At 38.5% G+C, this 25,543-nt stretch overlaps 1 protein-coding gene across 14 annotated transcripts in view; it reads left to right on the forward strand.

Annotated features, from left to right (window-relative positions):
- The window catches only part of SYNE1 (spectrin repeat containing nuclear envelope protein 1), a 317,016-nt gene that overhangs the window by 168,607 nt on the left and 122,866 nt on the right, over positions 1–25,543 (forward strand). For all 14 annotated transcript variants that reach the window (XM_055810929.1, XM_055810939.1, XM_055810935.1 and 11 more), the window contains 18 exons: positions 1,071–1,235; positions 2,092–2,409; positions 3,143–3,298; positions 3,996–4,166; positions 4,925–5,251; positions 6,568–6,720; positions 8,028–8,195; positions 9,252–9,428; positions 10,341–10,487; positions 12,673–12,798; positions 14,297–14,473; positions 16,348–16,613; positions 17,355–19,515; positions 19,911–20,248; positions 20,919–21,063; positions 22,049–22,267; positions 23,116–23,378; positions 24,986–25,151. In XM_055810929.1, coding sequence (XP_055666904.1) covers positions 1,071–1,235; positions 2,092–2,409; positions 3,143–3,298; positions 3,996–4,166; positions 4,925–5,251; positions 6,568–6,720; positions 8,028–8,195; positions 9,252–9,428; positions 10,341–10,487; positions 12,673–12,798; positions 14,297–14,473; positions 16,348–16,613; positions 17,355–19,515; positions 19,911–20,248; positions 20,919–21,063; positions 22,049–22,267; positions 23,116–23,378; positions 24,986–25,151 — 5,643 coding nt within the window. The remainder of the gene's footprint in view (positions 1–1,070; positions 1,236–2,091; positions 2,410–3,142; positions 3,299–3,995; positions 4,167–4,924; positions 5,252–6,567; positions 6,721–8,027; positions 8,196–9,251; positions 9,429–10,340; positions 10,488–12,672; positions 12,799–14,296; positions 14,474–16,347; positions 16,614–17,354; positions 19,516–19,910; positions 20,249–20,918; positions 21,064–22,048; positions 22,268–23,115; positions 23,379–24,985; positions 25,152–25,543) is intronic.

Raw genomic sequence — 25,543 nt, forward strand, 5'->3', positions numbered from 1 at the left:
GTTCAAAGCCAATAGCTGGAAAGTAAGGAATGGGCAAATCCTTTAATAATCCTTTGGCCAGATGAGAAACCTGACAAGCTTCCCCAAGGGTTTGTAGTCCAAGCCTGAGCAGACCAAGCCCTGTAATTCCCTGCAGCCACTGTGAAGAGGCAAGAGAACTGTCTCTCTTTCCCTCTTCCCACTACTGGGTGTGGGCAGGCCTTGTAAAAGATGGATAACACTCCCCTTTTCTTCCTTCCTCCCGTTACACAGACCTGTTAGAAATAGGTAAAGGCGACAGTGCGTTCATGGCTACTGTTTATGGAAGTGTTTTTCTTTTTACGTAGCCTGCTGCTGTGGGATGTAGTCTGCCTTGCCTCCATCCGAACTCAATTCCCTGTTCCCATCATTTCTTAGAGGATGTAAATTACTTGTAGTATACTTTTCTTGTGCTTAGAAAGACTAGTTTTACACTAACAGATGATGCCTTTCCTGCTGTATTCCAGATATGGTAATATTTTATTGCTGGGCTGTGAAAGTACTGTAACTTGCTCGCCCACGTACGAAGCAGACTTGCAGTCAGTTTCTCACTGTGCTCTGGAGGAACTGCCTGTAGAGGGCTGGGGCACTCTTCAGATGTGAAGGATACTAGGTAGTCTCAATAGAAGATTAAGATTTTGCCATTGGCAAAAAAAAAAAAATCATGCAAAGAAAAAATAAGCCATTTCTAAGCTCATACTCTTATTAATTACTTTAGGAAAGTTAATTTAAATTGGTATTAAAATTAAGAAGGTCTTTTGTTATTAGACACTAAGGTGTGACTTAAAAGTGATTCCAGATCAAAACTTCATATCCCAGAAGTCACAAACTTACATGAAGAATCTTTTAGGATATGTATCTGTATCCTCACATTTGCTCTCTTTTCCTGTAATTGGTTAAATCATCCTGAGAATCCAAGTACCGTTGAATTCTAGGAAAGCTCAGCATCAGATACAAAATCTTCCCCATGATGAAAGTCTAGGTTTTTCATTTTCTTGGTTTGATAATACAGTAAGATGTATATACTTATATGTAAATATTTTAACAAGCAGGAGGCAGTAATAAAAGCTGAAGGACTGCTTAACTTACATCAAGAGTACCAAAGAAATCTGAAGGCTTTTGAAGCGTGGCTGGAGAAGGAACAGGAACAACTTGATTGTTTATCACATCTTGATGGTGATGCCCAGAAACAGGAGGCAACACTCCGAGACTTACAGGTACATAATGTGTGACATCCTAAGTAAAAAAAAAAATTAAATAATAATAAAAAAATAATCCTACTTTTGAAATAACAGAATAATATTAATTACCAGACATCTCTTTTTTTCATCTCAAGAACAGCTTGGAATCACATTATATGTAAGTACTTTGCCACTCAGAAGTAGTTCCAGTAGTGTCAGTGGAAATTATTGTCACTTATTTGCAGAAAAAGGTGTCAGGACTTGAACGAAATCTCCAGGCATACTAATACTTTCTTGCAAGTATTGAATTTGTTCTGGATGTTTACCTGTCTCTTCCTTTCCCTATGTTTCATAGAATATCAAAAGTATTGTTTTCATTGGGTTTTCATCTTTTATTGCTTACAGTGCAGATGCATCTGCTTTCAGGCAGTTCCAGTCATGTAAATTAGCTCCCATGGGAAGGTTGAACCTCTAGTACTTCAGTAATTTCTAAGTTATGATCTTAAGCTGACTTAGAATACTCTCATAATTGTTGTTGAATTAGCAAAAGGTCTGTATTTGAGTTATGAAATATTTATTACTGTATTCAGGATATTGAGAAGGTCTTTGTATGATCAGGGACTCTGCATATATGTCTTGTTATTACAGGTTACTTTACAAAATCTGAATCCATTTTGAAAATCTGAATATATACTCAAATATAAACTAAGACGACACACCGTGGTATTTTGTTAAGGTAATTTCCTGGTTATGTGTCAACCATAGATAACTAAAGGGAATATCTAGATAATGTGAGGTAACTGCTTTTGTCTTAAGTAGAATCAGGGCTTTGTTTGCCACGTGTGAAAGCAAGCTGTTAATGTAGGGTATGTATCCTTAACTGCCTTCACAGGAGCTGCAGGTGCACTGTGCAGAAGGACAAGCATTATTGAATGCTGCTGTCCATGCCAGAGAGGAGGTGATTCCCTGGGGTATTCCCCAAGTAGAAGACCGAGCCCTGGAATCGTTACGGCAGGATTGGCAAGGTTATCAGCACAGGCTTTCTGAAGCAAGAAGCCAATTAAATGCCACTGTGAGCAGACTGAGGTTGATGGAGAAAAAATTTCAGAAGGTTAATGACTGGCTAACAGATCTGGAGGAGAAAGTTGCTATCAGGACTGGGAGGCAGTCTGGTAGAGCAACAAAGGAGATGCAGCTTCAACAAATGAAGGTAAAGAATGTAGTTAAGGCATTCCTTAAACAAAATATCATGTGAGGTTTCCACATCAGTTCCTGGTTGCACTGTGAAAATGACAGGAACTTATTGCAATTTATTGAGTTACGGATCCAAGAAAGTTTCATGTCTTCTGGGTCCAGGTTCCTCCCATTTAGTGGGTAGAGGTGTGGCTCTACCAATATCGAATTCTCATGGGGAAATGTGGAGTTCATATGCTCTGTGGTATGTGAAGGCATAACCGAGGACAGAGGCTGGTCCTGGAAAGTGTTAATGTGGTAACAAGAGTAAAATGTGCCCGACTGTACAGTGAAGTCTCTGCTGTGTTGATGTAATGATTTCCTTTAGTCACTGCAAGGAGAAGACATAGTTCTGAATAAGCACATAAACACAGGAAGCGGATTTGAAGAGATTCAAGGTTATGCTGTATAGTCACCTTTAAAACTTTGGGCAAATTCTATGGGAAGTCCAGGTTGCACATCTATTCTTATCTGGGGGGGAAGTATTGAATCTATTGTAACGAAATGCAGTCCATATGGTATGATAAAACTTTTAGCATATTCATGACATTAAAATTCATCAGATTCTGTTTTGTTTTCCTATTGTAAATCCTTGTTTACAACCATGTATTTTTTTTTATTTTCAATGATTTCCTGACTTAGTTACGAATTCCTGTTGTGTTTAAGATGTTTGAATCAGTCATATAAGCTAGATAATGTCTTTGTCATAGAAGTGGCATGAAGAAATTACAGTCTACAAAGATGATGTGGAGGAAGTTGGGGTATTGGCTCAGCAAATACTAGAGGGAAGTCTCGCTGCAAGTAGAATGGGAAGCCAGGCTACGCAACTTACATCTCGCTACCAAACTCTTCTTCTTCATGTCTTGGTAAGTAATGAAAATTAATTAATTGTGCCACCATAAATTGTCATTTAAGAAGTAAATATAAACAGAGTTTCTTAATTAGACTTCATCGGAGTTTATTCATTATTGTAGACTCAATACAAGTCACATATATATTTCATATATATATATACACACATATATGTAGATTTCATTGGACTAAATGTATTAGAGAGCCATAATTGGGATAATGCCTTTCCAAAAATATACATTAATTGTCAGATGATGTTACTACCTTTTTTGCAGTTGCAGGAGAGAAATTCAGAATTCAGTATGTTTGAATGCTAAATGACTTCTAGATAAATGTTTTCATGTTACTACTGAAACACAGAGTTACAGGGGAAATTTGAGTCGATAAGGTACAATCTTCAGGTTATTTTAAGTAGTAAGTGTGTCATAGTACCATAATCACCAGTCACAATTCAATTTTCAAAATACAAGTACCTTTTCAGTATTTAGTATTAATTCAGTTTTAACACTAGTGATTGCTGTATGTATGCTCTGACAAGACCCCAGTGAGAACTTTCCACTAGATATGACAGTACTCAAAACCTATGTGTTTAATCTTAGTATATCAGGTTTTATTAATAAATAGCAATTTAATGTAGTCTTTAGAGAATAGCAAAGTTAAACATCTGGGTGGTTCTTGTTTTCTTCCCCTACCCTCCATATTTGTTTGAAGGAGCAAATAAAGTTTCTGGAAGAAGAAATACGCTGTATGGAGGAGTCTGAACTGGCTTTCAGTGCTTACACAAATTGGTACAGAGCTACTAACAAAAACTTCAGAAATGTGATCACCAAGTTTGATGTGGTTGATAAAACAGCAATGGAGAAAAAAATGCAGAAACTAGAGGTACGGCTTTCTTGTGTTTCTTTTCACCACAGAGAGGCTATATTTTAACATGCATCTTAACAGCTGCTCCAAATTCTGACTTTGCCTTGCCCAGAGAAGCTAATAGGATAAAGGCCACCCAGTATAAAACTTTCTGTTCTAATGTGGTATACACATTAGATCACAATTTTGTTGTTGAAGTTATGAATAATCCTAAATAATACAGTCCTATCTTTATGTAAGACATGCTTGTATGCGTTTTGTTTTAGTTTAAAACTTCAAATAAATTCCCCTCGCAAGGCATCCTGTCATGTGTATTTTATACCAGTATACACTGTGGCAAGAAGTGCTTCCTATTTCTTCTCATTTAAATAAATCTGTAGTAAATCTCACATTTCATCTCAGAGTTGTAGATGAGTTTTTCTTATGTTCTGCAGCTTAAATATATTACACTAAAGGAAAACTTTGATCTGTTCCAAAATCTGGAGTATGAATCCTCTCCTGATAGCCCTCATTTTCTCTGTTTATCTTCACAAGCCCAGTGCAGAAGTATTTGCTTTTTCTGCTTCCTTCTAGTTTACCACACTTTAACTCCAGGCAATTTTGTAATGCAGTCTATTCAATTTCCCTAGCAATTCCTTCTGTATCCTTAGCAAAATTAAAAAAAAAAAAAAAAAAAGAAATCATTAGCCTTTCACTGGCAGTAGAACTACATTGAATAGATAAAAAAAGGGAAGTGCTTGCATACATTTTTCTGTTAACCAACACCTCTTTCACAGCTGCTATTGAGTGATATGGACATAGGGCACAGTTTACTGAAATCCGCCCGCGAGAAGGGGGAGCGAGCTGTGAAGTACATGGAAGAAAATGAGGTTGACCAGCTAAGAAAAGAAATTGGAGATCATGTGGAACAGCTTGAAGAACTGGCTGGCTCTATCAGGAAAGAGCACATGACTTCAGAGAAGTGCCTTCAGCTGGCAAAGGAGTTCTCAGACAAGTACAAGGCACAGACTCAGTGGGTCATGGAGTACCAAGCCATGTTACGCTCTCCTGTGGAGCCAAAGAGTGAACTTTATGAGAAGAAGGCCCAGTTGTCCAAATACAAGGTAAAAAGGGTTTATCATTGTACTGTCAAATCGATTTTGACCTGGTGACTTGCAATACATCCTCTGATACAAATGCCCATTCAAGTTTCTTCAACAGATGTATGAGATGTCTGATCTGGATGTCCAAATCAGCATCAAAGTGAAAACATACATGACACCTGCATCTACAAAATAGAGTGAGCACCTGCATTTCAAGTGCTGATGTCCTAATAAGGCTCCCATACCATAAAATATCCTGTTAATGGACAATTCTTTTGTGGGTACACATATGCATAATTTCATTGATATCAACAGAGTTGACAGCTGTTTTAAGCAAGGATAGAAATCAGTTGGTCTTTCTTCACTGCAGACATTGCTTCTGTTTGCCTTGGCTTAATAAGCTTTCTGGTTAAAGCTGGATGTCCCAGCTCAACCAGCATCTAAGGCAGTCAGCTGCTATAGCCTCCTCTGTTTTTAGTTAGGATTTAAATTAAGGTTTGTTTTTGGTTTTTTTCCAGTCATAAACATGAGTAGAAAAAATTGACCGCAAACCCCATTGCTTCTTCTAATGAGGTTTTTGTAAAATATTCCAGGATTACAGATGTTTCATAAATTGTGTACTGGGCCTGGCTGGGATTGAGCTCACTCTCCCCATAGTAGCCCATACAGTGCTGTGCTTTACATTTGTGGCTGAAGAGTGTTGCTAACAAACCAGTGTTTTGGCTATTGCTGAGCAGTACCTGCACAGCATCAAGGCTTTCTCTCTGAAACTGCCCACTGCCCCTCGCCAGCTTCGATACTGAGAGTCATATGTTATAGCTACGTGTTTGCTTTCTACACATTTGGGGAGCTGGTACCTCACTGTCATTTGATGGATGGTGGGCATATGCCATGCTGACAGAACCAGTGGCACAATGACATGAGATCAGACTGCCTGCATTTGAGAGTACAGTTTTACATGCTCGTCTGCATACTGTCTCATTAAGGGGATGGCTTTGGTGGTACTTTCCCACCTATTTGCAGAATTTGTTCCTCTGAACAAGTTTTATCCCTAACACTTGCCTCTTCACAGATATTAACTCCCTTTCCTTCACCAACTCCAGATTACTAGCCGTGCTACTAGCCACTCACAAAAGGAGCAATCGCTTTTAGATGCCTGCAAAGCTGTTACCTCAAGGCATGGCTGAGAAACAGTCTTGTACTGGCAGCAAAGCTATTCTCATCTGGAAAACATGATACATGCTATGATAGAAGGCCGTGCATCAGGTCAAAGGAACGTTAGTGAAATAGATCTTCAGTGTTCAATAGTTATATTTTAATTATTGCTTGCATTGTAGTCTATACAGCAGACTGTTCTGTCCCATGAGCCTTCAATAAAATCAGTGATTGAAAAGGGAGAAGCACTTTTTGATCTGGTGAATGATGTGAGTCTAAAGAACAATGTTCAAGACCTTCAGAGCAGTTACCAGGAACTCTGCAGCACAACAAAGGTAAACAGTCAGGAAGAGAACTCTAGGTTCTTTCAATTTACTGTATTTTTTACCCTCTTTAAGAAGTTGACTGTTTTCTTGCTTCATGTTGTCATGTCACAGCCTGTGCACAGAGCCAGTTAAATTTAATTACTTTTTGGTTGTGGGGTGGTTTGTTGGTTTTTGTTTATGGGTTTGTTGTTGGGTTTTTTGTTTTGTTTTGTTGGGTTGTTTTTTTTTTTTGGGGGGGGGTGGCAGATTCTGGATTATGGAAAGAACTTCTACCTACATAAATCTAACAAGAGTAGCTGAAATAAATTTTGAGTGTGACAGATGAAGTCCTTGTAGAATTAAGGGGAAATATATCAGTGACTAGTTTGTACTATTGCTACTATTTCTAATTACTTTGAATAGATTTTTAAATACTTTATTTCTTGAAGGGACAGATGGGTACCCTTATGTTATACCATTTTGTCTCTTGTTTCTGCTAGATTTCACACAAACCCTGTTTAATCTAGTTTAGTGTTGAATGGAAGTCATTGGAGAAAATGAACTGCAAGATGGATATAATTTAATTCAGCAAGGATGTTATTAATTAACATTGATTTGTTAGTCCATATGTATGTAGTACTTTGAATGATCTAATACTTCTAAGTACACTCTAAAGTATGATTATACCTAAAGCTCTTAATAGCTTACACTCCTAACAAGGATAAGCTCTGCAAACCATGTTAGTACTTATGTTTGACCAAAGTACATTTATTGCCAATCCGTCCACCAATAGCAGATGATTTTATTTTTTTCACAGTTGGTTTTTAATTTACAGACATTCCTCTGGTCTATACCACAAAACTGGTGTCTGTTGCATTTAGATGTAATGTTGATGACTTAAATGTAGAGAAACTTATGAAAAATCTTAAAAAGAATAAATAGATTTTAACTCAATGTGCACATCCTTTATTTGCCTACCACAATCACAGGCAATATGTATGTGCAAAGGCTGTAAGCAGCAGGCACCCAACCATAACATCTGGTAGGTCATGTGCAGTCTCTCAGAGAGATAGTAACTGTTTCTAAGTGAATGTAATTTCAAATTGGTAAGTGTTCCTTGAGGTAAGGAGGTCCTCAGTGTTCCCTCTGTCTTCAAAGTAATCCCTTTGACAATGTCCTCCTTAACAGTGTAATCATGTGAGAGCCTCTCACAGGAATATAAATTTAGAAGATATGCTTACTCATGTTTTCAAGCTCTTGGTGTTATTTTTGTTTAAGGTCTTTTTGTATTCTTATGATTACCTGAATATTTAATTTTTATTTTTGTGGACCTGCAGGCATACGTTGAAACCTTAGAGGTGAGAGTGAAAGAACATGAGGATTACAATAGTGATTTGCAAGAAGGGGAGAAATGGTTGTTACATATGTCCAGCAGGCTGGTCAGCCCTGACCTTATGGAGAGTAACAGTCTTGAAATAATCACTCAGCAACTAGCTAACCACAAGGTGGGTTTCTGTTGAGTAAACTTCCTTTGTCTGGTAATACCAGAATTTTTCTTCTTTGCTTTTCTGTCTCCACTCCAGAGCTTTAGTTATTTTTCATTCACCTGTTTTATTCCTCTTACTGCTGTGTAAATAAGCATCAGTGTCATTAATGCAGTTAATAAATCTACCTTGTTGTTAGCACTATTTCTTGGATGAGACTGCATCTGCTGCACAAGAGCTTTGTTGTACGCTGTCAGATTTTTGCTGAGATGTGCCAGGACATAAACCACAAAAAGCAGATTAGGCTTATTTTACTTCTATGGCATTTTTTGCTCTGGTACTTCTAAGAATAAAAAATATTTTATAATTTCAAATACTTGTTTCCCCTCTATTAGGTTTTAACATTTCCTCCATTGCTTTTATTCAAGGTATTGTTATGGTTGCTATTAATGGTAATCATTCACTACATCAATAGCTGATGGTTTCTAGAAGATAAACGAAAGAAAAATTCAACCCTCCCCACCGGTCACTGAAACTGAGATTCCAAGGGCAAATGTTGAACTCTTAACTCACTGTGACTAGTGTGTTATTCTTTAAGTAACCACCTTGGATAAAAACTGGGCTCCATCAAAGTCAATGGAAAGAACTGTCTGCAGTGAAAGAGCTAATGGAAAAAGATATACAACATCAGATTTAGTCATTACTAGACACAAAAGAAGTTGTTGGAGCCCTGGAGAGTGCAAAAAAGGAAGATTAAGGGTAGTTTTGGGGCATGAGCATATAATGTTTACACATTATGACAGTGCTACTGATGTTTCTGTGGGATATCTATGTACAGACTTTTGACAGTGATTTTACAATGAACATAAACTCTGATAGCTCGACTGTAAGAATAATAACAATACACATTGTCTGAAAACTTTTTTCTAAATCCGAAGACAAAGAGTGTTTAAGGGAGGGGAAAAAACCCCCTCAATAAAAAAAAACAAAAAAATGCCAGCTCATTTAAAAAGCTGTAATGCAGAACATGTTTTAAGTTCAAAATATTTCTGCAAAAATATTTTATCTGTTTCTTAGGCTGTTATGGAAGAAATTGCAGGATTTGAAGACCGTTTGAACAACCTTCAGAGTAAAGGAGATTACTTGATCAATCAATGCACAGAACATCTTCAAGCAAAATTTAAGCAAAACATACAAAGCCATCTTCAGGGGACAAAGGACAGCTATTCTGCCATATGTAGCACAGCCCAAAGAGTAAGGCTTGTTTCAAAAATGTTTTTATGCCATGTAGGAATAACACGCATTATTATTTCTGGAAGTACTGGTTTCTTTTAATGGTGTAAACCTCTTTCTACTTAAATTGTTTCTATTTAAATTGAGCCTACAGGTTACTACAGGTCACTTCATCATTACTGTGCTGGAGTTCCAATTCCTTGTGATCTGAATGTTACAATGTTGTTTGCAGCCAGTAAAACTAGCTGCCTATCAGTTTTTACCTTAATCTCTACGCTCTCACTGCCTTCACGTTACAGTAGCTTCCAAGCACCTGCAGCAAAGAAATGAAACTATTCCTACTTCAAATACTAGGGAGCAAATTGCACTCTTAGTGTCAGTAGTTTACATACATACATAATGGGACTTAACTATGCGCTAGGAAATGCTTGCTCTCTTAGTAAAACCAGAATATACAGTTAAGAAGGGCTAGCTGGGTCATTCTGTTAATCCAATTAGGAGATCAAGCTAGCATAGTCTAAAAAAACCCAACAAAAACAACGACCACCACCAAACAAACCCAAGCAAACAAAACAAAATCCCCAAAAGTACACTTCATAGTCAGTAAGATTTGTAAAAGTAGTAAAATCTCATACTAGATTGATGGCAAAATGTTGACCAAGAATACAGAAATAAGAGATAAGGGTCTTTGTTTATATCTTTTTTTTTAATTATTTTTTTCTCCGGAAGCTGTGTCTTAGGTACTGTCCCATCTTCTCCACAAATTAGCGAGATGCCGTGAGAGCTTAAGGAGCTTTCATCTCTTGGTACTTTTATGTACAAGGGCTAAAATAACCACAGTCTTAATAATTCTGGCTCATCTGCAGTTTTCAAGGTGGGAGAGGCAATATCAGTGTTTGAAAATGCAGTGACCTTACAAAATGTTTCTTTTAGGTGTACCAGAGTTTGGAACATGAACTCCAGAAGCATGTTAATCATCAAGATACCCTACAACAGTGCCAGACTTGGCTGTCTACAGTGCAGTCAGAGCTAAAGCCAGCTACCTGGCCACCTTTCAGTCTGGCAGATGCAGTTAAACAGGTAAAAGTTCAGCACTCGGAAATGCTGTTATCTGTAATAAAGTGAGTTCAGGTAAGAGCTTCATTTTAATAGAATTAGGTATTCTCAGAGGGCTGCATAGCCACGTTGTTTATTCCCAGGTCCAAAAGGAATACCTTAAGCGAAAAATAACCATAGGTGAAAAATCACTCAGGGTTTTTGCTAGCTCTGCTTAATGCTTAGAAGTGTGTTACCTGACAAAAGTTGGCTAATTAGATAAACCTGCTCAGATACTCCACATATGTGCTTAGCAGAGAGGTTGTATGTTTCTGCTTGTCCAATTGCCCATCTGTCTATTAATGTTCCTGTGTGAGACCTGGTTTCATAGTACCATGGACAGAGTCTGTTATCAGACAATTAAAACAATTTTTCAACCTAAAAGCATAGAACTGCCTCTAGCCCACATTAGCCATTAAGAATGGTTTCTTTTCTTCTTGGTTATTCTTAGTAACAATGTATTTTATATTGCATTTGTACCTTGTTTTTAAATTAAAGCGGTATGGTACTAAAAATGCTGGAATTCAGGGCTGTCTCATCCACCACGTGGCTTAATAGAGACCTTGAAATACTATAGATGGCAGCTCTGCGAGGCAGGGGGAGCAGGGGGGTGTGACAGTGGGGCCAGCAGGGCAGCACCTTCCTGGTGACCTGCAGATCTGCAGCACACAGGTGAGGAAAGCAGAGTTCCCCTGGTGTCAGCCACCATCTGGTGATCACCAGGCAAGTCTGTAGTGATGAGGCCAGCCCCAGGTGGAAGCAGGTCGGGGCAGCAAGGCGAGGCCAGCAGGATCTGCCAGGCACAGATGCACCTATAGCGTAGCTCAGGTGATGTCCATGGGTGGGTGAGGGCCTGAGCTTACACACAGCTCTTGAGCAAGGGGGAAGGCTTCTGAACACCTCTCCATTGGCCAGGTCCCAGCTGAGACTAGTCAGGGCTGGCCCTGAGCAGATGAAGGCAAACCCCAGGGAGAGGGGGATAGAGGTTGCAGAGCTCTTTGGCGCGCTGAGGGCCTTGACTATCCCTGAGGATCAGGGTCCTGTTCCAGTGCTAAACTGTTCTGTGTGAAAAATAATTTCCCTCATATCTAGGAAGAATTTCCTTGTTGCAGCTTGTCACTTTTCCCTCTAGTCCTTTTTCTGCTCACCTTGGCAAAGAGTTTGGCTCCGTCTTCTCAGTACTGCCCCGACCTGACCTCTACCATTTTAAGTAATGGCAGACCGCAGTTAGCCTCTCTTTTCCAGGCTGAACAAGCCCAGTTCCTTCAGACCCACCTAAATGCCATATACTACAGCCCTGTATTCCCCTGGCCCTTTGCTGGACTTGCATCAGTTTGCCATATCTCTTCTATGGGGGAAGAGGGAAACTGGGCCAAATACACCAGGGACAACCTGACAAGTATAAGTACAGGAGAGTAATGGCTTCCAACAGCTTGCTGTCTGCACTCTTGCTAACACAGTAATTTGGGGTTGCTGCAAAGGCACACTGCTGTTGTGTTCAGCTTTTTGCCCTCGAGGACCCGCCACTGGCCCTCTGCGTTAGGTAGGCACTCATGTCTCCTCCCTGGGACTCAAGGAGGTGTGTTATTGCCCTGCTTGTCAACACTAATATCACCATTTCCTATTGGGATGTGGAAACTCTTCATAGGAAGAGGTGAGCTCCTACAGGCAGTGTTGAGAGCAAGGATCCTCAAAAGCATCATGTTGTCTGATCTTGACAATCGTAGATATTGGGGACATTGGGAGGGTTTCAGAAGGCGTGGGAAAGCTTTTTGTGCTGCTAGAATGGATTCCTCATGAGCTATCAGACACTAGAGAATTTTATAGATATAGGAACATGACACTGTATTAATCAGATAAAGCCCTGCTTCCCATTCACCTAGGGAAATAAAGTCACCTTGTTGAAACTGGATGTATCTATCCAACACTTCATAAAGAAAGAAATAAGTTAGGTAATGCATATGTCACTAAATACTTTTATAATTGGATGATAATCAAGTTTTTAAGAATTACTCTCTTCCATAATTATCATAGAGTAGCCTTAACTAATAAAATAGTGTATCTTTTGGGAATAATAAACTAAAGTACAAATATTAAAATGCATGACTGTATTAAAATAAGAGGTTACTTCCACAGTCTCAGAGTTTATTTGAGGACTGTCTTCCCTCAGGTAAAACATTTCCGGGCTCTGCAGGAGCAGGCCAATACATACTTGGATCTTCTGTGCTCCATGTGTGATCTGTCAGATGCCACAGTGAAGAGTACAGCAACAGATATTCAACAAACGAAACAAACGGTACAAGATAACCACAACAACCCACTTTTAATCCTTTTTAGAGCTTTCACTGCCTTGATCTGTCCTCTATTAAAAAGGTCATATTGGGTAGTAGCTTAAAAAAATGTCATCTTACTTTCATCTGAAGTATTTCTTTTAGAAATAGTTTTTTCTTTCTGCTTTTATTTATTATTTCTTTTTATTAAATCCACTCAGTGCTATCCTGGTAGTAATGCAAAAATACATGATGTAGTTGGCTAAATGTACTTAGGCAGTGTTACAAGATGTTGGTCTAAAGCCACACAAATAACATTCTGTGGAAAAAAACCTGATCCAAATTATTTGTTTTCATAAAACACAATTCAATATATTCTTCTCTGTACTTATTAAAGCTTAGACATATTTTACTGTTATTTATTCAATAGTAGACTGAGGTTCTTATTAGGGTATACTAATACGTTAATTATAATAATCATAAAAAATTATGATGGTTCAATTCATAAATCAGAGTGCATCTATTCCAGCATATGAATTTATAGAAGTGTCCTTCAATTTTAAGCTTTAAAGAAGCTTAATACTTGATTTTAGAATAAAACTATAAACATAAGTTATTTTAAAAGAAACATTATAAGCATTCCTTTTTTATAAGTTGTTATAAACACAAAAACCTCAGTTTCATATACAGACACAACCAAACTTTTGAAACTACTTCTACAAAGGGTAAAAATCTAATATATACAGTAACAGTATTCCATACCAGAGGAGCAAATTGTATAAATCCATGTAATCCATAAAAACATGGCAGGCCAAATGCTGAATAGCTATAAAGCATTCCAAACATCAGAGTAAGATTGTCCTTATATATAAGTAGTAGTGAAACATTTTTGAGAAATCACAGGTGGTACAGTGCTGACATATACTAAGCTCCTTGAGTTACATATATATGTTGAGTGTCTAAACCTTAAAGGTGCCCTACTGCTGTATTTGGAGCAAAAGAAGCTCTGTTACTGGTGGTTTAAGGTGACTGATGGGCTCAGATCTTTCTTCTTAAGCATTCTTCTTACTGGCGTTTTACAAAAGACATATAGGCAGAACAACTGGTATAAGAAAATCAAATGAAAAGTGTTTTGTTTAAGCTTTTATTTGGTAATTATGAAGGCATGTAGGGTGCAGTCCAGCAATATTCTTGGCATGCAATAGACGAAATCATACAGTTGATTTAAGCTTTAACAGAAGACTGAGCTCACTTTGAAATACACACACTCATAAACAAACTTGCTTCTCTCAAGGGTGAATGATGGTATTTTTTTCCCCACAGCTTTCCTTTGATAAGTCTGATTATGACTTTTGAAGCTTAGGACTCTTCCTTTTTGTGGGTGGTATTAGCTCTTTCAGAATCTAGTGCAGAGATCTGCTTTACTACAGTATTATGCTCAGAGGAAGAATGGTACTCATCTTCCATTCTCCAAAAATAGATGCATTAAAGCATTCCTACTCCTTTTAATTTCTTTTCTTCTAGATTGAGCAACAGATAGTGCACTCACAGTACTTGGCCCAAGGCTGGGAAGAGGTCAAACAAATGAAGGCTGAACTCTGGATATATTTCCAGGATGCAGATCAACAACTACAGAATTTGAAAAGGAGACGGGCAGAGCTGGAGATAAACATTGCCCAGAATATGGTACTTCAGGTTAAGGTAAGGAGACTTTGGTTAAGAACAGAAGGTAAAGAAGTTGCTCATCCTGTGGCTGATGCTATTATGAATCATGTTATATGCAGCATTACATACAATTGCTAATATGTTGTGAGCAAGAGCAGAGAATACAGAGGAAAGAGTGTTTCCTTATTGATGCTACAGGGTGACACAGAAAGCAATGCAATGTACTTTAATATTTTTCTGGCTTTGTCTTTCTGACAGTAGACAATTTTCAGCCTACTGTTCTGATTTGCCTTTGCTTTTAATAGGCAAGTTGCTGATCACATTGGACCTAAAGACCTGCAGCTTGTGCTTGCTGCACAATCTATTCAAAATCTATTTCAAAGTTAGTCTAGAAAACTATTCAATGTTGTTGGACTTTGAAAACTACTGGAGAATGGCTGTGATAGAAACCTGATTGAATTTGCCCTAAATAATGAGACAAATGCCTTCAGATCTTCAGTCATTCATTACAGAAGAGAGACTTTATATGGCCATTCTGCACACATCACAAACATCAGTAAAGTAACAAGAAGAAACAGGAAAACAGATTATTTCTTTAATAAAAGATGAAGTGCTTGGGGTTTGCATTTTTTGTCTATGCTTAGCTTGGATTCTTTTTCTGATATGACAGAAGTTAGGCGAAAAGTACTTCCTCTTCAATCTCTGTTTTACACAAGTGTTTGAATGGTTACAGCCCTTGAAGATAGCTCAGCGCAGTGTGGACTGAAAGCTGTTACACTACCTATTGTTAGAGTCCAGGAAGAAGCAGGAGCCTGTATTTCTTCACTATTTCAGTCAGGAACTTTGTGTTATTATGAGAGGCAGGAACCTGCTGTACTGACAGATTTGGCATGATGTGTATTTTTTCCTTGAATTTGCACTGTTAATGTAGGATGCTTGGCTCCATTTGAAGCAGTGACAAAGAGGAATGAGGCAGACCTGGGCAGCAGCATCTCTCCTCCAGCACCCCTACCAGCCCTCAGTGAAAACATGTCATCCCAGCAAAGTGCTGGAGCTGGGCATGGTTGTTTAGTTACAGTTACTGGAACTAGAATTCAGGAAGAGATACTTATCCTAGAAAGTGTGTAAGTGCTGAAAAATATTTGGCTGGTCTTAGTTGTCAGTATATTGTATGTTTTTTTGGGTTCTCTGTGACTACCTATTTGGTAAGAAATGTGTATGCAGGTGGACTCTTTATTTACTGGAATTAAGTAACTCAAATAGCAGTCATACCTAGATAATCGTTGGCTTTTTTTTCAATAACGACAGTGATAATGGTTACTATGATAGAAGTAGGAACAAAACAAAGTATGGATGTGGGGGCTTACTGACTCATGGACTCTGCTTCCTAGTTTTAGTCTCTAATGAAAAAGGAAAAGGAAAAATGTGAGCTAGAAACAGTACTGGTAAAATGAATTCTCTTGAGACCCAGCCTATCTTGCATGTTTCAGTGTATGGTGGGAGCTAGTCCAGAACCCTGGACAGCAAGGTGTGACTTGATTGTGATTTCCGTTTATCACTGGCACTTGGTAACTCCTCTGGTTTGCTTTCATGTCTATAACCAACCTGTCCTCACCAGAGAAGATGGCGGAAAAGGTTAAGCAAGGGGAGAAGGCACTTCTTCCAACTTACATCTGCACAGCATTTGCCTGGGCAGATAGTTAGTCCTTAAACAATTTATTTATTTCAGACTTTTAATTTAAATTCCATCTTACAATTTTGAGTAGATGTCACCATATTGGTTTTGACTTGTATCTTTTTCAGGAATTCAGTCCTTAAACAATTTATTTATTTCAGACTTTTAATTTAAATTCCATCTTACAGTTTTGAGTAGATGTCACCATATTGGTTTTGACTTGTATTTTTTTCAGGAATTCAGTCAAAAGTTGCAGTCTAAGCAGTCAGCTCTTACATCTGTGACTGAGAAGGTGAACAAACTAACCCAAGGACAGGAATCACCTGAACACAAGGAAATAGGAGAACTGAGCAGCCAGTGGCTGGACCTCTGCCTTCAGGCACACAGTTTGCTCCTACAGAGGGAGGAGGATCTGCAGAGGACGGGGGACTACCATGATCGCATGAATGTAGTCGAAGTTTTCTTGGAAAAGCTCACAAAAGAGTGGGACAACCTGGCTAGGTAAAGAAGGAGTAGCATGCACAAAGCTGACTTTGTGTGTGTATGCTGAAAGACCTGTTTACAGAATACCTCCAAGCTTGATCCACGAAAAATCCCTTTTCCCATGCTTAATTAAAAGCAAGCCTCCCTTATTACTTATAGGACTATTACTTTTATTGAAATAAAGAGAATTTGAGAAGCCAGATCTTCAGTGTTTGTCTTTAAGGCAAGTACTGATTGATCTCATCTCAGGGTATAATATTTTATGATATTTCAAGAATTTTGACTCCTTCATTTGTATTTATTGTTTCATGTGTGTTTTCCACTGTGATATTGTGTTTTATCTGTTAGAATATTATATTAAAGCTTAGTTGCTGCTGCTAAATGATTGCAGCTGCTTTGTTTGTATAGCATAAACACACTGGATGTGTGTAAACTCGTGAGAGTCTATTACTGCTGCTGTCACTGTCATGGAACATTATTTGTTCATATGTGCAATATAACCAGTATGCTCTGTAAGTATTCATGTTAATTTGTGTGGTCAGCCTGATGACCACGTTGTAGACAAATGGGAGAAGAACAAAATATTAAACTTTTAAATTAATATTCAAGACTGGTACCTTCAAAAGAATCTGAAAACCATAGGTATTTATATCATATTGATTTCAGTGTATAGTGGGCTTATAATTAATCCTGACCTCTTTTAAAAGTCTCTCCTGAGATAGGATCTAATAATTTCTGTCCTGTCCATTTTGATAACAGATCTGATGCTGAAAGTACAAACATGCACCTTGAAGCTTTGCAAAAACTGGCACTGGCACTGCAGGAAAGGAGATTTGCTCTGGAAGATTTGAAAGATCAGAAACAGAAGATGATAGAACATCTGAATCTTGATGACAAAGAATTAGTAAAAGAGCAATTTGGTCATTTTGAACAACGCTGGACTCAGCTGGAGGACCTTGTCAAAAGGAAAATTCAAGTTTCTGTTTCAACCTTAGAAGAGCTCAGTTTGGTTCATTCCAGATTTCAGGAACTAATGGAATGGGCAGAGGAGCAGCAACCTAGTATCTCAGAGGCTCTTAAACAGAGCCCTCCTCCAGATTTGGCTCAGAGTCTTCTCATGGATCATCTTACCATTTGCAGTGAGCTTGAAGCCAAACAGCTTGTTCTGAAGATGCTTGTGAAGGATGCTGACAGGGTGATGACCAGCCTAGGGCTCAATGAAAGGCAGGAGCTGCAGAAAGCACTTTCTGATGCACAGCATCATGTAGCTTGTCTCAGCGACCTGGTTGGCCAGAGGAGAAAGCACCTGAACAAAGCACTGTCTGAAAAGACCCAGTTTCTCATGGCAGTCTTTCAGGCTACAAACCAAATTCAGCAGCATGAGAAGAAGGTAATGTTTCCGGAACACATTTGTCTGCTGCCAGAAGATGTGAGCAAACAGATCAGGACTTGTAAGAATGCCCAGGCTAACCTGAAAGCCTATCAAAATGAAGTCATGGGGTTGTGGGCTCAAGGAAGGGATTTAATGAAAGAAGCAACAAAACAAGAAAAAAGTGAAGTGTTAGGTAAACTGCAAGAACTACAGAATGTGTATGACACCGTTTTACAAAAGTGTAACCAGAGATTGTTAGAACTGGAGAAGAACATTGTTTCCAGGAAATATTTCAAAGAAGACTTGGATAAAGCTTGCCATTGGCTAAAACAAGCTGATATTGTCACATTTCCAGAAGTCAATGTGATGAATTCTAACTCTGAACTCTACAGCCAGTTGGCAAAATATCAACAGATTCTTGAGCAATCTCCAGAATATGAAAATCTGTTACTTACACTGCAAAGGGATGGCCAAGAAATCCTACCATCACTTAATGAAGTGGATCATTCTTATCTCGATGAAAAACTTAACATTCTCCCTCAGCAATTCAATATTGTCACTGCACTGGCAAAAGAAAAAATATATAAGGTTCAGGAAGCAATTTATGCCAGAAAAGAGTATGCCTCTCTGATTGAGTTGACAAGTAAAGCTCTGATTGAGCTAGAAGATCAGTTTACTAAGACCGACAAAGCTCCTGCTGCTGTTTTAGTCAAAGAAGCTGTGTCACTCCAGCAGGCCTACAGAGATCTCTTAGGTGAAGTGGTGAGCCTTGGTGCAGCTGTGGATGAACTAAACCAGAAGAAGGAGGCCTTTCGAAGCACTGGCCAGCCATGGCAACCAGATGAGATGTTAAAACTTGTCACGCTGTATCACAAGTTGAAGAGGCAAATAGAACAGAAAATTAACCTGTTGGAAGACACAGTAGAAGCATGCCAGGAGCATGAGAAAATGTGTATGCAGTTTGAGTCACAACTAGAGACTGTGAAGAAGGAGCAGATTAAGGTAAATGAAGAAACACTCCCAATAGAAGAAAAGTTGAAGATATACCATTCTCTGGTGGGCAGCTTGCAAGACTCTGGGAGTCTTCTGAAGCGAATAACTGAACATCTAGAAGCCCTTTCTCCTCAGCTTGACTCATCTGCATGTGAGGCAACAAATCACCAAGTGCAGTCTTGGCAAAAGAAACTAAAGACTTTGCATGCTGCCATTGGTGACACCGTGATGGAGTGTGAGAACAGACTTGTGCAAAGCATAGACTTCCAGTCAGAAATCTGCCGCTCACTTGACTGGTTGAGATGGGTGAAAACAGAACTTAGTGGAACATTAAGTTTGGACCTCAAACTGCAAAGCATTCAAGAAGAAATCAGAAAGGTTCAGATACATCAGGAAGAAGTGCAGTCGAGCCTGCGAATAATGAACGCACTGAGCAATAAAGAGAAAGAGAGATATATGCAAGCAAAAGAGCTGATACCTGCTGACCTGGAAAACACTCTTGCTGAGCTGACAGAACTAGATGGTGAAGTTCAAGAAGCTATACACATGAGACAGGTTAGCACACACTAAGTGTCATTAGTTTCTCGCTCATGAAGCTGAAGAAGATGGCTCTGTGGCTTGATGTTTGTAATCATCATAACAAGATTGATTTTAATAATCCTGTTTGGTTTTATTAATGACTTAGGTTGTGGCCTGTTGCTGTGGTTGACTTGGGAGGGGGGGGGGGGGGCACGGAAAAGGCTTCCTTGATATGAGTTTACACCTGTGTGCAGAAATGCAAGCTCACTCAAAATCTGCTTCCATATAGTCTCTTCAGACCTGTATTTTAAATAATAAAGGGAAAAGAAAACAAGCATGGGGAAAATCCAGACTCTTAGCAGAGGATATTTTTCTTGCTGCTGTGGATTTTATATCTGTGGCCCTCTGTATAATTTTCCCTTTTATTTCAGGCTACCTTGAATAAATTATATAGCCTCTGCCAAAGATACTACCAAGTGATGCAGATAGCAAATGACTGGCTTGAAGATGCTCAGGAATTTCTACATTTAGCAAGAAATGGTCTTGATGTTGAGAACTCTGAGGAGAACCTAAGGAACCACATTGAATTTTTCAGCACAGAAAGTCAGTTCTGTAATCATTTGAAAGAATTGCATGGCTTTGTGTCTGAGATAGAGCCCTTTATCCAAGACACAGCAAGAGAGCAGCTGATGCAGAATGTAGCTGCACTGGAGGAAAAGGCCAAAGGGACAAAGCAAGAAGCCGAAACCCAGCAAGAGCAGTTGCAAAGGTATATTAATGTGGGTTTTTTTTCTTATTTTCTTTTCATTTTAAGACCTTCTTGTTGGTAATGAAAGAAAGAGATCACAGCGTTGATTTTATTTTGTAAAAAGTTTGTGCTACTGATGAGAGAAGTGGATATTGTGATTCAGAGCACTGAGATTCTGTTCTCTACCACTGAGTGACTAGATGTGTGATACTGAGGAAGATGATAAAATTATGTAAAGCTTGGAACAGCACCAAGTAGACGAGGGAATGACTGTCCCTTATTTCACCTGGCACAAGACCTATGCAGAAACAAATGAAATTGAAGCAGACTTTTTGAAGTAAAAGGAAATAGCTTTTTAACCAGCATAACTGTGTTAATTACTATTTCTGAATGCTCTGAATTCCAAAAGTTTGGTTGGGTTTAAAACACAACCTAGGCAAAATCACTGAGGAAGAGTCAAACGAGCAATTAAATGCCCAGCTATATCTGTAAGGCATAGCTGAAAATCAGGAGCATATGCTTCTATGTATGCTCTTTCCCAATAACCTGTCTATTTTTTTTGGAAAATACTGTGTAACAACAAAACTAAAACTAAGAAGTTACATTGAAAACTAGGTGCAGCAATATTCCTGATTTTCAAATGGTTTTATATTGCATTAAATTGTTCTTTCTGGAACTGTATTTGTTTAAGGTATGCTTCTGAGTGGCAGGAGTACCAGACAGCGAGGCAGAAGGTTATTGAAGTGATGAATGAGGCTGAGAAAAAATTATCTGAATTCTCAGTAGCTAAAGCTGCTTCTTCTCATGAAGCAGAAGAGAAATTGCTAACACATAAGGTAAGGTACTGAAAATCATGTGAAATCCTTTTCCTTCAGTGAAAATAAATGTGTATTATGTAGGTCCCTACCTGTGGAAACCTTAATTTGAGTTTTTAGAACTTTTCCTGTAATGCTTACCTGTGTCACAGCGCAGCAGGAGGTGTTTTGTGTTGTGCAGAACACCCATTTTATTTGTGGGGTGACTGAGACAGGTATTTTTAATCACTTCTCAGCTTAATGTCTGTCTGTGTGTCTGTGAGTATGGAGAGCTGGTAGGATTCCAAAAAGCCTTGGCTACATAAGCCCCAACATTGTGTATCCTACAATTCAGATCAATAGAAGCATTCATCTACTCTGGATCACATGGAATATTACTAGGACAGGAAGGGTTGGAGTTTAATATTAAATGTTACTTAGTGTAAAAGAAAGAAATGTGACTGAATTACTTTCCTCTCTAGTATTTAGGGTGCTAAACCATTGCCTTAATATAGGCAGTTAGTGACACTCCAGACATCCTGCCTGATCTCCAGCTGTGTCTCTGTGAATGCAGGAATCTCCCCTAAGGGTAACGTCTTGTCTGCCAGCTTCATGAGAACATCCTGATACTCTCAGACATCTAAAATGGCATTAAAGATAAAAATGACATAAATATATGCTTAAATACTGAATTCATTTTTAGACTCTAATAGAATCAGTCTTTGCTATGAAAGGGTCCTGTATACTTATTTCCACCCCTTTTGAGGGGCTAGAAAAGAAGAGAAAATCTGATTACACCAGATTTCTGTGGCTTCCAGAGCCTTGCATTTTAGACCAGGTCCTTCAACTAGCTGTAGTTAATATATTGCATATGAAAAATAAAGTGAGACCAAAGCACCTCACTCAGCATAGAGTACCTCCTCTTCGTCTGCAGTGGATACAGGTGGCTCATTTGCCTGCAAGTGTGTTGAATAGTTCTGAACTGTGTTGTAAAAGAGGAAAACAGCGCTTATTTTTGCTTCTTCAGACTCTTGTGTCTGTAGTGAATTCTTTCCATGAGAAGATCACAGCCCTAGAAGAAAAGGCTTCACAGCTGGAAAAAGTTAGCAATGATGCCAGTAAGGCAACTATAAGTAGATCCATGACAACAGTTTGGCAGCGCTGGACACGGCTCCGGAATGTAGCCCAAGAACAAGAGAAAATTTTGGAAGATGCAGTGCAGGACTGGAAGGGCTTTAATGATAAGGTAACTTCTGGTCTTGGTAAATCCTCCTTTGTTAACTGTACCTAGGTTTTCACTCATTATACTGCCTTATTAATCATCTTGCGGTAGACGAAGCTGACAGCAGGAATAACGGTGATTTTTGTCAGGTCATAATAAAAAACAGCTATGGAAAACCTAGGTTTAGAACCACTGCCTCCAAGGTCTGCGCTGTTCTATATGCATATGTGTATAGTAAATACAGAGTTGGTTTGGTTTCTGATGATTCTTCAGAATCTTCTCCTCTGTGTTTCCCTTCCCCAGATGCTCTGTTCTAGATTGTCAAACGTTTTTCACCCCCTTTTATTTTCCCCTGAAGAGTATGAGTTTGCTATTTCTAAGTTTATGCAGTGATACTATTGCCTGTCACTGCTCACTGATGATGTGTCTCTTTGTTTTCCTTATGTCCTACCTGACTTTTTTTATCTGTCATTGTCCATTATTTTATGCTCAGATTGCAGGTTCTCTGGGAATGGGGATAAGCTTTTTGTTAAATGTGTAACTTGTGCCAAATATGGGTCTGCCCTGCGATAGACCTTTAGGTCCTACGGCAATAAAGATAATAAATGCTAAAAAATATGAGGGGCCAATCATCACTTGACAGAAATGTCCCTTAGCAAGTCCTAGTCTGCTGTGAAAAGCTAGGGCTAGCTGGCTAGATCTAGCACGTTAGAGCATAGATGAATATCTGCTGTAGGCACTGCTGTACAAGCCCTGTACCACAACTGTTTTACAGCATGTAAATGAATAGCACTGGATTTAGCAGCTTTTGGTATCAGTTGTACTAGCTTCTTTTTAATTTCATTACGCCAAGACTTCATCTCTTTCCACAGATTCAGAAAGCCACTATAGTAATAGATCAGCTACAGGGTCGCTTACCAGAAAGCTCAGTGGAAAAGGCATCCAAGACAGAGCTCCTGGAACTCCTGGATTACCACAGCAGTTTCCTTCTGGAGGTGGACCACCAGCTGTCATCTTTGGGCCTGCTCAAACAGCACGCTGTCAGCATGCTTCAGGATGTGGAAATAAAGCCTCCATCTCAGGAGGAGCTACCTCTCATGCAAGAAATCAAAGCAATGCAAGATCGGTGCCACAAGTAAGGCAATATTTTGAAAGATTCATTAGAAAAATGGTACCTGACAATTCATTATTCAGAGTTCATGTATCATTTTTGTTATCGTTAACAATTACCATGCTTAAAACAATTAGTTATTTAATGTAAAGTAAGCACCAGTTAAAATTATCTTTAATTAATTTTCAAATATATTTTCACTATTATTTTTTATTCCCATCAGCAGGAGTATGCATTTTATAATATGTACTTCCTGTCTTCCGTAGTAATAGTAATTTATATAAAAGCTGTATAAACTACATGAAAGCTACAATTGATTTTAAACACTTCCATTGCATCTCACCATTAACAGTGGTTTTTTATCTTTTTGTATCCTAAGTTCAGATTAGTTTATCACTTTGTTCTGCTGTTGGAAGCACTTAGGTACCAAAAGTAGGTATCCTATGAAATTTACAGGGGAATTTAGTGCATGTCCAAATGAGACATCTTAACATTTCACCTTGTGATTATATTAATGTTTATCTAAATCTAAAAAGTTTCACTGTCATGTATAAAAGAGGAATTTTTATGGCTGAGTTTCAGGACTCATACCCACCTCATAACTGCACCAAGATGCCATTAACTGGATCTGCACAGTGGGAAGAGGGAAAGAGACAGAGAATGAAAAAAACTGTAAACCCTGCACCTAGCCTGTGCAATTCATTGTGTGCATGCATAACCGATTACAGTAGAATAGGAATCCCTGTAGAAAATGCGTAGTTGTTAGCACTTTGGTAATTCCCTTCTTCCCTTAGAATTGATTTCTAAGAAATAGGGTCTGTGATGATCTCATGCTCATGTAAATAAGGCATGATTCAACTATGAAAGGTTAATACAAACAAACACAAATACGGGGATATCAAAGTAATATTAATGTCACATACGTTAGAGCTACAAGTAGTCTGGTAGATCTTTCACAGAGCTGCCATCTGAGAAAGATTCTATTTTTTATATGAGATCCAAATTCTTGAGGGAAGTGCAGGAATTCTGTCTTAGTGGAAGTGTGGAGTTAGGTCTCTGGATAAAATGGTGTCCTGGGGTTTGATCCACACCCTATCCTAGGCATTCTGCCAATGCAAATCCTATCAATAAGGCTGGAATTTATCTCATGTTGTTTTAGATTATAGATATCTGCATCTGAATTGGTTAATTCTTATTGTCTCACTGATAATTAGTGGAGAGAAACAGACAGGTCTAAGATGCAGTTTTTCTGAACTATTTTAGAAGTCTCTTTCAGAATGATGAGGAATCATCCTAAGTAATGCCTTAGAATTGCCTGCTTCCTCCACTGACAATAATGGCACTCTGTGGTGATGAGCTCAGATGTAGGCGTCTGTGCTGTAAACACATTTGTGTTTCTTCAAAAGAATTGTGCACTCGATGTCAAAATACATAAACTGCTAATTAAAAGGAATGAACTGAAGAACGAACAGGAGGAATTTGTGTGCTGCTTTAGTAGTCTGTGGCAGTACTGCCCCACTTGTTATTACTCTGGATGTGGGGCTATCAATGATTATTATTTTTTCACAAAGCAATATTTTAAGACATTGCTTAATTCTTCACAAATAGTTACCATTTCTTTGTTTCTGAAGTATGCAACAGAAAGTGAAAAAAGGTGTGAAGATGGTGAAACAGGAGCTGAAGGAGCGTGAGGAGGTTGAAGCAGAGATTAATGTTGTGAAGTCCTGGATCCAGGAAACAAAAGAATATTTGTTAAGCCCTGATGTAGAAGTGGATACGCAACTTCAGGAGTTGCAGGTATATCAAACTTATCAATTTTTGAATTACAATATTTATCTTCGTTGTAATCTGCTTGTGTTAATCAGTTCAAAACCACCAGAAGTTCAAATTAGACAATATCCATTAGTTTTTGAGTAAGCCACTAGAAAAATTCATAAAGCATGAAGTATCCGATGGGCTGTAATACTTTAAAGGTACTTATAAGTAAATGTTTGCATTTGTGAAATCTTACATACTAGCATATTGTTATAGTAAGTTTTCTCCTCTAATCTGAAATATGGGGGAACTATAGCATGTGAATGGACAGAATGTGACATTTCTATCTTGACCGTTTGGGGCAGGGAGGGAAGGAACAAAATAAAACTCATTTCACTGGAGGTGCTGAAAACTTAACATTTTCTTTATACATG

This window comes from Falco peregrinus, chromosome 7 (assembly GCF_023634155.1).
Source record: "Falco peregrinus isolate bFalPer1 chromosome 7, bFalPer1.pri, whole genome shotgun sequence".
In the NCBI taxonomy this organism is placed as follows: domain Eukaryota; kingdom Metazoa; phylum Chordata; class Aves; order Falconiformes; family Falconidae; genus Falco; species Falco peregrinus.